Below are 16,887 nucleotides of genomic sequence, written 5' to 3'. Positions count from 1 at the left end.
AAAATACCAATGGAGAAATTATTGTTCGGCCAGCTTGTTTTTTCAATAACACTGCATATACTTATACAGAACATATTTCTTTTTCCGATCTAAATGTTTGCCCAAAGTTTCGGAAAATCATGTTGTGGAAGGAAAAATGAGGGGATGTGGACCTTCTTCTTGTAATCAGTTGAATGATCCATTGGTATTTGACCTGTATCTTTGGTTAACCCCTACCCCCACCCCCACCCCCGTTCTAAATACGGTAAATTAGATTAACGAGCGTTAACAAATCACCATACTATCAACAAATTAGAAATTCGGTTCCAGAATTTGTGATGTAGAAATATTTTTTCAAAGTGCGTTAATATTGTCGATACTAAAAAATGTTGATGTACCTTCGTAACGCACTTTGAAAAAAATTTTCAAAGTGGGTTAACATGGTCCAAAATTTAACGCACTTTGAAAAAAAATTTCAAAGTGCGTTGATTTTGTCCAAAATTTAACGCACTTTGAAAAAATGTTCAAAGTGCGTAATTTTCTCAAAGTGCGTTGCCACACAGCAGACAGTAATTTTTCGACCCCCAAAACTGTTTGTATTTAGAATATGCTACCACTAAATGACTTCGTTATTCGTAAATGTATCCGTAGGAGTTCTAACTAAGCTTGTTTTTATCTGAATAAGATACATAAAGGGATCTCTCTCTATACTAAATTAGATATACCGACTTTCTCTAAGTTTAGCATGTTGGATACCTTTGTTACAACGCACTTGAAAAAAAATTTCAAATTGCGTTAATTTTGGGACCAAGTCAACGCACTTAGAAAAAAATTTTTTTTTTTCAAAGTGCGTTGATATGGTGGATATTTACGCACTTTGAACAAAAATTGTTCAGGGTTTAGTCAAAATAATTAATACTTTTATATACATGTATAATAAATGATTGTTTTACCCTTGTAGCTTAATTTAAAAAAGAACCCATCGCATTCTCAGCTAACTTGATAAACAGTTTCTAGATGAGAATTTTTTTCTCATAAGACAATATCGACATTTTACACACAAAGAACAATTCTAAATTTTCCAAACATGACATAAACTTCGAATTCATCGCTTAGCAACTGCATTTTCCTATTTTGTGTATGCAGCAAATTTACTTCTTATCTGGTATATTGAGCTATGCAAGAACGAAAATGATTTGTATATATTGATAATGGAGATCAATGTATAACATATTTCACCTGGCTTATTGCATGTGCTTTTAAACAAACATAATGTGATAAAAGGATACGTTATTAATGTTTATCAAAAACAATATGATCTTTTAGAAGATCTGTGCGAGAAAAAAACGCTACACCCTAAAGCTCATTTTAAGTTTATAATAATTTAACGTTTGTTTATATAATTTCTTTTTATTTTGAAGTGATTTATTTGATTAGAAAATAAAAACAAAATGTTGAAACTCTTATAGATTCTTTAACATACCAAAAGGAGAAATTATTGTTTGGCTAGCTCGTTTTTTCAATATCACTCCGTGTACTTAATTTACAACAGAGCATATTTCTTTTTCCGCTCTTAAGCGATTAAGTTTCTGAATATCATATGTTTTGGAGGTGTAACGTAGGTGTAAGGCAAGGAGAAAACCTTTCCCCTTTTTTATTTTCCTTGTACATCAACGACCTAGAAAACTTTCTTTTGGAAAATAACATTGTTGGTTTGCAAAGCATAAGTAATGAAATCGAAAACGAGTTATCACTACATTTGAAACTTCTTATTTTATTTTACGCTGACGATATCGTCATAATGGCGGAATCTACGGAAGACCTACAAAATGCCCTCAACGAATTTAATACATATTGTACTCGGTGGAAACTTAATGTTAATGTTAATAAAACAAAAAAATGGTTTTCTCCAAAGGTGCAACATCGAAAAAGCTTTTTTATTATAAAGGAGAAGTTATTGAAAATGTTAAAGAATTCAAATACCTGGGTATCGTTCTGTCAAGAACTGGTTCATTTACTAAAGCAAAAAAGCATTTGTGTGAACATGCTAAAAAAAAAAGCCATGCATGGTGTTATAAGAAAAATTATAAATTTTAATTTACCAGTAAATTGTCAATTTGATTTGTTTGATAAGGTTGTTTTCCAGTTTTATTGTACGGCTGTGAAATTTGGGGCTTTGAAAATCTTGATATTATTGAACGTATACATCTGAAATTTTTGAAAACAGTACTTAATTTAAGAAGCACGACGCCAAATTTTATGATATATGGAGAAACAGGGCGCTACCCTTTGTATATTAATGTTTATACAAGAAAAATTACATATTGGGGGGAAATGCTAATAAGCCCTGAGAACAAAATTGTATATACGGTGTGCAGATATTTATTTTCACAACATTTTAATAGCGATTGTAAAAGCCCATGGATAGATTGTATTCAAAGAATTTTGAACATGTGCGGGCTACAATATGTCTGGCAGAACCATAATTTTGTCAATATAAAATGGTTATCTGCTAATGTAAACCAAAGATTAAAAGACCAATTTATGCAAATATGGTCCAATGATATAAATTGTTCTTCCAGAGGTCATGTGTATAAAATTTTAAAAACCAAATTTTGGCTTTGAGAAGTATCTTGATATTTTAACTATTGAACTAAGAAAAAAAATAATTAAATTTCGTACATGCATCAAACCATCGTCTCCCTGTAGAGACAGGCAGATGGTATAACATTCCTTTGAATGAGAGGTTATGTCTTTTGTGTAATAAAGGTCTTATTGGTGACGAATTTCATTATATTTTAGAATGTTCGGCCCTAGAAGAAATATGGAAAAAATACCTAAACACAAAATATTGGAAAGGACCAAATTTTTTTTAAATTGCAATTGTAAATCGCTAAGAAAATTGTGTGTATATATTTCAAATATTTTTAACGCTGTCTGCTCCTCTAAGTTGTTTTCCTATTTTGATCCTTTATACGAAAATATTACATAAGTAGTGGTTCTATAGTCTGTCTTTTTTTTATTCATATTTTTCCCCTGTATGAAAATGTACCTGTTTGTATGTACCTCTGACGATTTGTATTCATGTGTATTATATATATATATATATATATATATATATATATATATATATATATATATATATATATATATATATATATATATATATATATATATGTGTGTGTTCCTCTTATACCAAATTATTTGGTTTGAGCGAATAAACTGAACTGAACTGGAAGGAAAAATGAGGGGTAGGGTTCTTTCGTCCTGTAATCAAGTAAATGATGCACTGGTGATTGACTGGTATCCTGGTTAACCCCCACCCCCACCCCACCCTATTCCCGTTCTCAAATACGGTAAGTTATAGATTCACCAATGTTAACAAATCATCATTCTATCAACAAATTAAAAATTTAATTCCAGAATTTGTTATTTCTACATATTTTTTCAAAGTGCGTTAAGAGTGTCGATACTAAAAAATGTTGATGTACCATCTTAACGCAATTTGAAAAAAAAAATTTCAAAGTGGGTTAACTTGGTCTAAAATTTAACGCACTTTGAAAATGTTTTTCAAAGTGCGTATTTTTTTTTCAAAATGCATTACCACACATCTTTCTTGCCGAAATCTATGTTACTTCAAACAAGATGTCATATTTATTTAAATTCAAAAAAAAAATTGTAATTACAACTTCTGTATGGTTGATTTACAATAAGTTATTGCGCGCGAATTTAGTTTTTATTTTACCTTATTACAGAAATTTTAAATTCCAATATTATAGCTTTGTTAAACAACGATGATATATAAATTCTTCAGAAATAGCAGTCAATTTCTGGACTTTGTAGTTGAAAGAGGGTTTGCATAGACTTTGCTTATTGAACTATCAATAGAATATGTTTAAACGAAAGTGAACTAAAAAAAACTCAATTCATTGTTTTACTTTGAATTTTAAATACTTTGGATTTGGCGAATGGCTGTAAATGTTAATAGCTATCCTTAATATTTGTGTCAATTAAATGCAATGAACGGGGATCGGCAATGATGTACATCTCGTTGAACCAGTTGGAACAGGTGTATTTTACAAATACTTACGCCTATATATTTGTAATAGTAAATACACTCCTTGAGCCAAATGTTTTGTGGCACTATACATGTTCATCAAAGTACATCGAACCAATGGTTTTGAAATTTTCTCAAACCCAATATCTGTTTTCTTTAACATTTTATTTTCTGTACAACCCCCGCTTTGCACATATAAAAGGTTTTTCAACACCGAAAAAAAAACCATTTATTTTGATTACATGTACATCAGAATAAATCCAAAATCATTCCATGCACGTTATTCTTATTTAACTCAAAATGTCAAACTCTTTGTGTGATATTTAGTGAAAAGACTGCAAGGTTTCCAACCGAGATATTCGGGTAGAAAATTATTGTTTATCGCGATTCGAAGATCCGCCAATTAAATTAATGAACAATGTTCTATGGTAGTCAACTGAACGCGTGCGTCGAAATGGCATGCTCTTTTGACCAATCGCAGCTCGAGTTTACGGTCTTTCATTGTAAATAATCATAATTGCCTATAAGTATCACCGCACGTCTTTTGTTGTCTTTTCAAAACATTCCCAGGTATAACAACAGGTAGCTGAATTGAATCGTTGATGTAGGTAGCGAAAGTTTTTTTTTTTTTGGAATTGACAAGCATCAGCGTTGAAATCTTAGCGAACAACTTTCTACTTAATCCAATTTGTCACCGAAGCAGCGCACTCGCCATTTCGAGTTGTGAGAAACGTTCCGGAGAACTTGTTATGAGTAGTATCGGTTGATAACATATATTTACACTTCTTTCAGAGAAGTGCAAACGGTGCAAATTAGATAATTTCGATCAACATAGTATTATTTCGCGCGACAAAAAGGAGTAAAAACTGAGAAGATATAAAACTGCCGTGATAAAAGGATGTCCAACACTGTGAATTTTAACAGGTACGGCGATCAGCCAGGGGACTTATATGACGCACAGACTGATTCCTGTCAGACCTCAGAGTCACAGTTCCCGGTGCTGTCCTCCTTGAAACCCTACTTCTGTCAGGATTACCTGTCTCAGGATCCTGGCCAGGATGTTCAGCACCCGCTTACTCAGTACAGCCATCACTCCCTGGACACTCACAACCAGGACAAACATTTTGACGAGCCAGACTCAATCAACCCGGTCTCCTCCTCGGAGTACACCCCTCCCCGGGACAGTCACGGAGCCAGCTATGCTTGTCTGCAACCCATGGGGACTCAAAGCCGCATCGGCGAACTATCGTACTCGCTACCATACAGTCAAAATAATAGTTACGGATTTGAAATGGACCAGATGCACTACTATAGCAATGTATCGTACCCACAGTCCGCTCAGCATCAGCCCATCTCATCCCCCGTTCACCTACCACCCCCAAACACCGAACCCGCCCTGGCACCGATACAGTCCTCGCCGCCCGCTGTCCCCTCCGGATCGTTTAGCCCTTGCATATATTTATGCAACAGGGATTTGTGGATCAAGTTCCATCAGCACACCACTGAAATGATAATCACCAAACAAGGAAGGTAGGATACAATTGCACGTGCAGCACCGCCACCATTTGAAAATTCAAAAATTAAAATATCACGGATTTAAAAGAAAATATATTTATGAATTTAATTTTGAATGGGTGAAGGTATTTTACTTCTGATTCGGTGTAGAAATATGAATTTTATATATCATCTATAATTTCTGACCCCAACCGCCTGCGTATATTAGATTTATTACAGCCTAGTTGCAGAATAAAGAAAATGACTTAATTCCTAATGATATTGTTTGAATATTTCAAATACTTAGAATATGAATAAATAACTTCTCCGTCATACATACGCATTAAAGAAAGCAGAAATGAAGTAATTAATAGAGATTTTTATAAGGGATAACGGATGTACCGATTTCTACCGATGATAGGAAGATGACGATCTCGCCGGAAAATTCAAAATTTATATATATTCCTAAAATAAGAATTTCGTTTAAAGATTTATTGATTTAATTATGTGTTCACTCGAGCACAAATTTTACACATATTTATATATTTTAAAATAGCCGTTACTTTATTGATTTGCTTTAAAATCTATTATTTTTACATCAATACATTATTCATACACTTCAGTAATTAGGATAAACTTTCATATAATTCTATTTTCTGGGTACTTCTAATTTTTCAAAAAAATATTATCCATCTGTCTATCAATTTATCCATTAATCTGGGTTCTTTTTTTTAATTTCTCTGAATTATTAATATGTATGAATGGTAGTATATTTGAATATAACATCTTCAATAAAATAATCTTCAAAATGTTCATTTCCGCCTTTCCAATTTTTTTTTGATCATAAATTTGAAATATGCGCAGACACTGTATTCGTTTTACTTGTTTCGTTTTCTTTACCTACATTTGATTTTATTTCTTTTTCGCTGTATACAAATATCTTCTTATCTATAAAGCATAAAATTAAAAACATTAAATATATTCAGAATAGGTGGATAAGAAGCTAACATCGTTAATAATAATTAATAATTTATAAATAAACTTGAGATTCAAGCATATTGCGAAAAAATAATTGCTACAACAATATTTAAAAGAATCAGATGTTACGATGATAGTCGATGAAAACCATTTTGTTATGTTTATTTTCAATATCTATGATGATATTTCCCAACAATCATCATAACTCAATGGTGTGTAAAATTAATAGGAAGGGATTCGGAAACAAGTATAAGAATTACTTTTACAAATCTAGTTCCCTGGATAAAATTTACAAATATTTAAATTAAAATTATCAATGTGCCCAGGTTTGGATGTCTTTGTAACTTAATTAATTATTATTAAATCTAATTCAAAATTTAAAAAAAGTCAGGAAGATAAAATGAAAATGACGGGAGAGGGCGTATGATCCAGTTTTATGTTTGAAAGCGTTTTTGTGATGAGGAATACATGTATTTGTTAACCCTTCATATATCGAAAAAGTCGGAAGCTATATGTAACTTGTTTTATTTAGAAATAATTCCCGAGGACTTAGTAATAATGAATTGATGACACAAATAGGTGATGATACATTCAGTAGATAATCTTATGCTTAAAAAGATCAAATATTCACCGCATATGATTCTACAACGGGTGCGATGTCCAGCTGTTAATTGTTCATTTCTGAACTGTATAAATGATAAAACAAACTATTGAAATTTGCCTTATTGAATGCATGATTCTTTCTCTATTATTGTTGAAAAAAATCGGATTATTACATACTGTTATTCAAAAATACGTTTGCTGGTACTAAAAGCAAAATAAACAACAAGCAGTGTTATTTCTGTGATAAATAGATACAAATGAATGTTGACGAGTATGATACTGTTTATACAAGGCGTGCTATAGTGTCCACTCTTTGAAGCGTGGAATCATTCAGTGACCTTTTCAAAAATATCTAAATATTTAAGTAGATGAAAACAAGTTGTTTGTTGAAAGATATTTTTCTTTCAACGTTATTAAAACACTGTTTTATAAGTTAATGAATTGAAATAATAAGAAATTGCTAAACAAAAGAAACCGACGAGAGCGGAAATTGTAATTATCTTTATTTACAAGTTTTTTTGTTGAATAAAATATTAAAAACAATTTGAATGAATCTTTTTATGCATTCATTTGTATTAATTTACACGTCTTTGAAAAAGAGTAGTATTTTTTCTGTAGAATTCTATGAAAAATAAAAATCATCATCATGCAGAGTTTTAGAAGTTATAGGTTTGGCCAAGTTAAGGAAAAAAACCCCTGTAAATCCCTGAAAGACAATGAGCAAGAAACGTATATATTAAACCAGTGTTAATACAAAACCATTCCGAAATCACGATGTCAGAAAAGATGAATTAAAATATAAACAAAAATTTTAAAAATATATATTTATAGACATGCATCATTACATTTTAATAAATAACAACATGTCATCAAAAAGAAAAATAGCATGATTACGAACCACTTAGTGGTATAAAACAATATAAAAGGCAAAATAAATCAATCTCTCTCTCTCTCTCTCTCTCTCTCTCTCTCTCTCTCTCTCTCTCTCTCTTATTATGTTCATGTTTCTAATCTTTTTTCTTCTTTAGGAGAATGTTTCCAACACTACAGTTCAGTCTAAACGGCCTGGATCCCCATAAGCAATACAACGTTTTTGTGGACATGATTCTGGCGGACCCCCACCACTGGAAGTTCCAAAACGGCAAATGGGTGCCATGCGGACAGGCAGAACAGCTCTCTCAAAGTAAGTAACGTCTTTAGGTGACAGGGTGATCGTCAATTTTGAATATTAAAAATCTGCAGAGAGAGAGAGAGAGAGAGAGAGAGAGAGAGAGAGAGAGAGAGAGAGAGAGAGAGCTTTGTGCATTGTTTAGTTGTGCTTCTTATATCAGATGGGCTCATTTAAAATACCAGTACTAGTGATCCGAAGGTTTACAAATTTAATGTTTATGCAGCAATACATGTTAAGAGAGAGAGAAAAGAGGGAGGTGGCAATATTTATGTCTGCAATATTTTTCACTCATTTTGATAGGAATTTCAAAGATATTTACTACCTTTTGATTTATTTTCAAGAAACATCATTAAGATATTTCCAAGAAAAGCAACAGTTCTTTAAAGGCGTGTTTATGTATTTGCGAGTTTTTTTCAGCATATATGCTAATACTGACTTTTGACAAAGAGTTTTCATACATGTTCTTGATTAATTATTTAAACATATGTAATAAATATATATTAAGAATAAATGTATCAAACTTGTCTTCCAATTTCTGTGAAATACGAATTCAGATTCAATGTTATCTAGAATAACCGGGAAGAAATTGGATTATCAACTATACCATAACACCCAGCAGGCATGTTCACGAAACTTTTCGAAGATATGACCTAAGTGTGGTACTAAGCTACGACTAATGAAAAAAGTTCGGAGCATCCTAAGATCAACTTAGGGCACGTCTTAAGGTGGAATAATACACCTGGAAAAAGTCACTCAAATTAACGAAAAATTATTTGAAAATGAAAGATATAATGATAAATAAACTGTACAAATGTCAAATAAGCGAAAAATTTGCAGTTTGGTTATAAAAAATGAATATCAAAAATAATTATTCCAGTAAATAACAACAAAAGCTCCTGCGGGTTTCGAACTCGGGATCTACGGATCACAAGTTCAATACTTTATCCACTCGGCTATGGAGTAAGATACATGTTTCAGTCCTTAAAATCGTTTCAATAAAACGAAATGTCGTTTCGATCAGCGGTCAGCCATTTTGTAATGATATGTTATTCCACCTTAAGATGTAGCTCGACGGTAACTTAGGAACATCGTAAGTTAGGATGTCCTAACCTTCTACAACCATTCTTATTTTTCACATTTATTCATACAGATCGAATTTAAGGGACTGCATTAAACATTTTGCCAGAGAAAATTGTGCGTGTCGGTAGGTAACACGATATGCCTAAAATCAGTAATTTTAAATAGTTATTTTTTTTAAATTTACATTTACCTAAATATGACCAATAACAATTTAGTTTTAAAAAATGAAACAAAAAACAACCATAGAATTGAACGTTACTTGTAGAAACACGTGTACACGTTAATTTCCCTTTAATCTGCAATATATAAAATACACGAACATGTTAGATAAGAAATGAGTTTTAATTTATCTCGAAAATACATAAAAAGAGTTCAGTAAACATTACGAATTTTCAAAAAAAAAATTTCAGAATGAAGCGATAAAAATTACAAATGTAAGCTTATATAAACCGATGTAAATTTACCTTTTTAGCCTAGGACATTTGAATAATTTTTATCAAAAAGTAATCAACACGATTTTCATTCGCCAAACAGAGACAGTATTTGCGGGGGGAAAACATTGCTCAATTTGTCAGCTCCCAGGCAGGCATGTAGCAACGGGAAAGGGGGTAAGAGTTCGGGGTCCCTCTCCTCATGTTTATTAAAATGAACGTACATTATAGAATTAATGACTACCCCCCCCCCCGCTCCACCCGGATTAGGAATTTGCGGTTCGTCGGAAATGTTGGAACTGTAGGAAATATTGCTTTATTTTACCGGTCTTAAGAAAAAGCTTCACAACGGTCCTAATATCACCAAACAACGTGATTTTACAGCCTTGGAATGGTTTTAGGGCAAGGTAAGTGATGTCCTAAAGTCAAGACAAAGTTGTGGCGGTTCCTAAATTTAGGAGAGCTTAGAGAAACAGACTTAAGACTAAGACGTATCCTAAGATGTACTAAGGACACACCATAGTCCTGAACTTCGTGAACATGCATGCAGGGTTTCAAATACATGTAACATTCGCGCCAAAAATATTTTAATCCATAAAGGGGGAATTGGAGGCATCATCTTTTGTTACGCAAGTCTTGGGTATTATTACATTTTTGACATTTTTTTCTTCGGGGAGTGGGATTTTGATTTCTTAAAGATAGACATTTCTCCATTGAAGATTTTAATTTACTAATTTTATGGACTAATTAGAATTTACATTATTTTTCGAATAGTCTAGTGTAGGTTTTTATCAGTTAAAAAAACGACGAATGTATTCCGAATGTGAAGTATCCCAATTTAATCCTTATTTATTCATGTAAATTAAAAATATATATATATTATATTGGATTGTAAGATAAATATAAAAGAAGTAATACTACAGAGTATCGTATGAAAATGATCAACAATTCTAAAATATTGAAATGTAAAAATCTCTATACATGTTATATTAGAGTGAATATTGGACATGTACACAGCTTTTGTTTTTCCAGATGTAAATATTTTATAGATTTGCGCATGACTTCGAACAACAATAACAAAACTTATCGGAAAAAGGGAAATGTCATATATTGTATTTTATCCGGAAACTCATTTTGTTATCCTGTTCATATTAACACTTGTCAAGGCATAGCCGAATCACTGCAGGTAATGACTATACCTATTGAGCAGAAGAATGTCGATCGATCAAACGCTCAAATGACTACTGGCTAACTACCGCCCATCCCTTGTTCTGCACAACACCTGCCGGCGGCGGAAGAAGCCATTTGACCACTGTGAATCAAATTACGGGCTGGCCGCCGCGCCGACATTGTACTGTACAATATTATTTACCTTTCTCTAATTGGCTCCGGATGAGCTTAGCGGGTATTCGCGGTAAGCCCCGTATAAACGACACGGCTCCTAAAAACAAGTTTTTTCCTCAAATAATCAATAAAAAAAAAAGATACCTGGAATGGATTTATATTTTTCCTCACGTTTTGAATCAGTGAAAATCCTGCAGCATATAATTATTTATATAAATTTGCTGTTTCCCTAAACCAAATAGTTTAGGTCCTTCTTCTGAAGAACCATCCGAACACTTCATACTGATCTAAGAGTACTTTTGAATAGTAAGAACATCTTTTTAAATAGGGGGGGGGACCCGACCTGTTATCTACAGAGGAAAGTTATAAATTGCGATCCATTTAAGTAACCCCGAACCTTAGATAAGAACAAGATAAGTATTTGACAACATCTTCATCCTCAAGTATGAAAAAAAGCGAATTTTAATTACCCGTATAATGGTCTTGAAAGATTGTCTGGAATGGGGCAAGAGTTTAAAAATAATATGCACCCTTTATTTCGAATACATTGTATTTTACACGTTTTACAACAACAAAAAAGAGAATCTATGGCGGTGTGAAAGCATACAAATGTTGTCTGCAAGTTCCTATGAGGTGGATGGAATATTGCTATGTTTTAGGGGTTTTTTTTCTTGCATCTATTTTTTAAGGGGAATTTGTATCCCTTTATTCTTGTTATGGTTTGAATTGCTGCTGTTGTTGTTAGCGTCCTGTGCCTCTGATTCATGAGTTTCATACAATGGTTGTTAGTTAATCCGCTTTTTGTCAGTATGCTACATGACTAAGCCTCCGGTAAGTCTATTGGATAGGTATAGCGTAGATTGACACCGCCGCGTTCATACAAACAACTTGCAATTTACTGCGCAAAACAACAACATCATCACATCCTGCTCATTAAAATTTAGATTAAGTACTAGAAATACCAATATGTTAACTTATTTAAGTATTATCCCAGATATTCTTTAGTCATTTTAACACCTACTGAGATAACTTTATTGTGCTCTTGCTGGTGAAGGATGGAAGGACAACAGAGGCATGCATCTAATGCCTGCAGTTTTCGATCTTTGGAAATATATAAAAAAAATCTACCAAGATAAGAAATGATCAGTGTGTGCATGTAGCATATAACTGATGTCTTCTTGTTTTCAGACGGCCGTGTCTATCTGCATCCGGACTCCCCTAGTTCCGGTGCCCACTGGATGAAGCAGGACATAGTGTTTGGGAAGCTGAAACTGACCAACAATCGAGCTCTGGACCAGGGCCAAGTCAGCCAGGTATATTTGATTTGTATGCATGTAGTGATTAACAGGGTTAGTCACTTTCAGATGGCTTCACAGCTATTTCTCTGATTTTGTTTTGACTGGGTTTCATCAGAGACATGTCTCTGGTTTCTGGGTTTCATACACCAACTTAGAACAAACATTTTAATTGTGTTGACAAAAAACAAACGCAACGCTTCTTCAAGCGTTCACTTTTACAAAAATGTTGAATCCATTTTCGAAAAAATGTTGAAATTTGCAATTGCAATGCATACCATGTATTACTATAATACCTGTCTAAAAATATGATAACAAAAAGTTAAAATTGACTCCTATTTCAGTAACTCAATATGTTTTTGCAAAATGCATAGTTTACATGTGTCGCAGTTGTTATTTAAAAGTTTTATATTTTGCGTATTTATATTTTGCGCGCATTGCCAATCGACCAAATAAAGGTCTTAATCTTTAAATTCTTAAAACCAGAGTTTATTTACTAACTCTGTTCGATATGCATATGATTTTTGCCACAATGTACATGTAGTATTTGAGAAAACAAAATTTGTTTGACATTACACAATTTCAATAAACCACAAGAAAATTGGTAGCAGTACCAAAAATTGGTAACAATATTCAGATATAATTTTTGAACTCTAAAAGAAGCATATGTGCAAGCATACCAGAAATTTGTTGTAACGAAGTCAACTACATGACTGTACATGCAACACTTTTTAGAAGTTTGAAATAGTATACAATTCCGTATCATTGGTGTATGGTGTACGAACGGTCCCTAGATCTAATTGGCTAAATAAGAGCTCAAATTATGATTTATTATAACTTTCAGATTGTTTTGAACTCAATGCATAAATACCAACCACGAATCCATGTTATTGAAGTCGGCTCACATGGCCCAAATGAACAGAAAAGTCTCCAGACGCATGCGTTTCCGGAAACACAGTTTATTGCCGTGACTGCATACCAAAACACAGACGTAAGTATCCGTGTTGTTCGAAACGATAGCAGAAACCGATTATACACTTAAAGACGCTAGGGAGTCAACATAATAACGATAAGATCCACCTCATATTTTCAAAAATGGCTTGTTTATTGTTTAGTCATAGACTATAATTTGGTAAAGAAATATTTTATTTATATCAACTTCGGAATTTAAATGTTTTCTGTATCTTTGTATACAGCTCTTCTTTTTAAGGAGATTTATACAGTCTAAAAGTAGCCACGACCATCCAGCCCCCTTAAAAGTTTTTGGTACTTAAGTAATCAAATGTAAACAGTTTTCATTTTGTCGTTTCTTTTTTTTTTTGGGGGGGGGGGGTAAAAGTTTTTTCCTGTTACTTTTGATTTTTCGGATTTTTTATACATGTAATTAATTTTTAATAAAAGATCACCCACTCTCAGATTTTTAAACTTTTCTTTTACATGAAGCATAAATACTGTATAAGTATGCATTATTTTCTGCATAAACGTTTAATGTTAACAAATCCCTTTTGCTCGTATATGTTGCCGTTAAAAATTAATAAATTAATTTCAAATTCAACGTTCACAAGAAGTACATGTAGTTAACACCTAGGAGACGCGACAAGATACTAAATCAGGGTGCCCAGGATATTGGTTTCTTTGATACATTTATATACAGGTATCCGGAGCTAGAAAATGTCGCTTGCAGTAAATGTTTAGTCTGAACGCAATTTTACTGTTACCAATGACAACCATTTATTTTCATTTATTTTTTTTGTAAACGAGTGAATACAGCCGGGGAATCGTTACAGAAGCACATGTAACGGTGAATCAATACTTAATCTACATTTTTTATTCGACAGATAACGCAACTTAAGATAGACCATAATCCTTTTGCCAAGGGTTTTCGTGACAACTACGACGGGTAAGTATAATGAGAAATTGACGCAATACATGTAATACTTTTTGGTACAGTAAAAACCCAAAGGAAGAATAAACTGATATTTTCTTAATCCACGCGACAGCTTTACTCCCTTTATAAAATCAATTTTATTTACTTATGTTATATTTTTTTTAAATCTAAGACTCTCAACAAATTAAGATATCGATGCTGTCGTCATCTAGGTTTTTTTTTTTGGTTAAAATTTTTGGGTAGTTATACGTGAAATAAATATAACCAGGCGATGGACGCATTTAGTGTATGTGAGGGCCGCGACGGGGTAATATGTACAAATCGTATAATGCCTTGTCAAACAGACAATTTTCGGTTTACCACAACCAAGGCATACCTATCAGAATGTAATATTAAGAAAACAAAAGTGTACATTTTCAAACAACACAATGAAATACATGATTGCATACCAAAGTATTCATTGACTTAAAAGAGTTCTATTTTTAAAATCACTGTGAATTATTAACTTATCGATTTGGTTAGCAATTTAATGTGGGGGGGGGGGGGGGGTCCTTAAAAATGAAGATTTTTAATACAATTAACTATTTTGATATACCCGAAGCATGATTGCCAACATCGACCCCCCCCCCCCCCCATCCCCCATCCCCAATAAATTTAAAAAAAATCCTTTTTTTGTGGTTTTTGGAAAATGTGTTACAATGTAGGTAAGTTCTATGAAATTAGAAATTAAAAATCGAATGTTTACCCAATAAATATAAATTTTGTGGTCTCTGTGTCCTCTTTCCAAATCATTTCAAGAATATGGTTTATTTGTTTTGTAAGAGTGAATTTGATAGCAAAATTCTGAATTTTCTTTAGAATAACAATTTGAATATGAGAAACAAAAACGTTACGAATTGTTGCAAACGGAATATACATGTAGCAATGTATCATTCCATTTTCCTATTTTATCAATCACCGTTTTAAGTTGATATTTTAATTCTGCAATTAAATAAAATGTCAATTTGTTTTCGATACGATCTACTTTTTAAATATGCGATTGTTTTGTTATAGACGGCACATCGACAACGTCAGCCAATCCCGACCCAATTATATGACTTATTCACAACCCGGGATATATCCGGCCGCTGTCGCCTACACAGGGACGACTTCCGCTGCACGGGCAGTCACATATCCTCCTCAAATTTCAACACAATACCAACCAAACTCTATCCAAGAAAACGTCCTTCCCAGCATCCACGACGTTTCCGGTATGGGTGAGATTAAGCAGATAGACGAAAGTTGTTATTCGAACAGTTATAACTTTGGCGCTCATATGATGATGTCAGAAGCAATCAATGTGCAACCGGAACAAGTCAAACCTGTCATCAAAAAAGAAATTGGAGGCTCGCCATGTGATCAAGCAGCGTCGGTGGCGTCCGAAAATGATTTGAAAAGAGCGCTGGAACAGGTGTTTGAATATTCACAGGACGCTGATAATGACAGTGAGCAACCGAAAAAGAGGTCGAGACTAGTGTACGAAAGCAAATCGTCATCGCCCGAATCCAACAAATTATCAGGCGATGAAAGAGCAGAAAAAGAGAGTGAACAAAATTGTTCAGGAATAAGCGAGGAATACTCACACGAAGACATTTATCTAAGTAATAACAAAGAACAAATTTTAGATCATTCAGTTTTTCAAGGAAATTTCCAAGGACAGCAAACATCTGTGTATTAATGGTTTACATTGTTTGTGTAATGGTGGCTGCCAATGTCTGTGGTTTCAAAGCGTCATCGGCGTGCGTAGTTTACAAGGCACGTGAGACAATTTATTTCAAGAGGCGCCATAGACAATTTGTATTCGTTATAAACCTGTAAGACGGTTGGCACAGGCGCGATGGTCCGTGGAGCTCTTTTCAGTGGATTGAGAGAACGAATAGATTGTGATGATAGAGGTACACTGGAATATCGTTACTACGTTGTGTTCCGTTTCTTGATGTTGTCTGACGTCTTTCTGTGACGTCAGCGTGCTTTAGATGTATATTGTTTTGTATAGAATTAATGAAGTGCTCGGGAAACACACTGACATATAAATATATGTGTTTATATGGCTTTATGAATAAACTATTTTTGACATTTGAAAAGAAACGATGATTTTATATTTTATTGATATTTGACGCTGTTGTAAATGGTTGTAAGCGGCCTCATTAGCTAGAATTGATATTTGTGGATATGTGTTAATATTATGTGTAAATAAAATATTCAAAACGAAAACAATGTGTTTCTGGTATATGTCTGATGGCTTATTATTATTTTATGAATACGTGTAGTTTGTGGATACGTTCTGAAATCATTCATGAAATGAATGAGCTTTATTTATTCTTATTTTAATAATTATCCTCTTCACAAGAGTGCGTAATTTTTCAAAGTGCGTTGTATCACAGCAGACAGTATACCTATATAGATTCCCTCTAAATTTAAACATTTCTGTAGAGGGTAAGCTCGAGTAAGATCAGTGTGCAAAATAATTATATTTTTTACAAGTCTTTATATGAAAAGGGTTTTTATTTAAACAATAAAATGCTTTC

General features: G+C 33.1%; 1 protein-coding gene across 1 annotated transcript; it reads left to right on the top strand.

The window, feature by feature from the left end:
* Positions 1-4,562: 4,562 nt before the first annotated feature.
* Positions 4,563-16,567, top strand: LOC105333225 (T-box brain protein 1). The gene is made up of 6 exons (XM_034454392.2): positions 4,563-5,566; positions 8,140-8,294; positions 12,326-12,450; positions 13,277-13,423; positions 14,271-14,332; positions 15,374-16,567. The coding sequence occupies exons 1-6, from the start codon at positions 4,935-4,937 to the stop codon at positions 16,035-16,037; spliced, it is 1,785 nt and encodes a 594-aa protein (XP_034310283.2). The 5' UTR covers positions 4,563-4,934; the 3' UTR covers positions 16,038-16,567.
* The last annotated feature ends 320 nt before the right edge of the window (positions 16,568-16,887 follow it).

This window comes from Magallana gigas, chromosome 5 (assembly GCF_963853765.1).
Source record: "Magallana gigas chromosome 5, xbMagGiga1.1, whole genome shotgun sequence".
In the NCBI taxonomy this organism is placed as follows: Eukaryota; Metazoa; Mollusca; class Bivalvia; order Ostreida; family Ostreidae; genus Magallana; species Magallana gigas.
The sequence above is the reverse complement of the archived record's forward strand: the minus strand, read 5'-3'. Positions and strand labels throughout refer to the sequence as shown.

Excerpts from the sequence above, each read along its gene's own strand:
- LOC105333225 (XM_034454392.2), top strand. The coding sequence starts at position 4,935 with ATGTCCAACACTGTGAATTTTAACAGGTACGGCGATCAGCCAGGGGAC. Across the intron at positions 8,295-12,325 it reads GGCAGAACAGCTCTCTCAAA|ACGGCCGTGTCTATCTGCAT; the intron begins GTAAGTAACGTC and ends TCTTGTTTTCAG. Across the intron at positions 14,333-15,373 it reads TTTCGTGACAACTACGACGG|ACGGCACATCGACAACGTCA; the intron begins GTAAGTATAATG and ends GTTTTGTTATAG.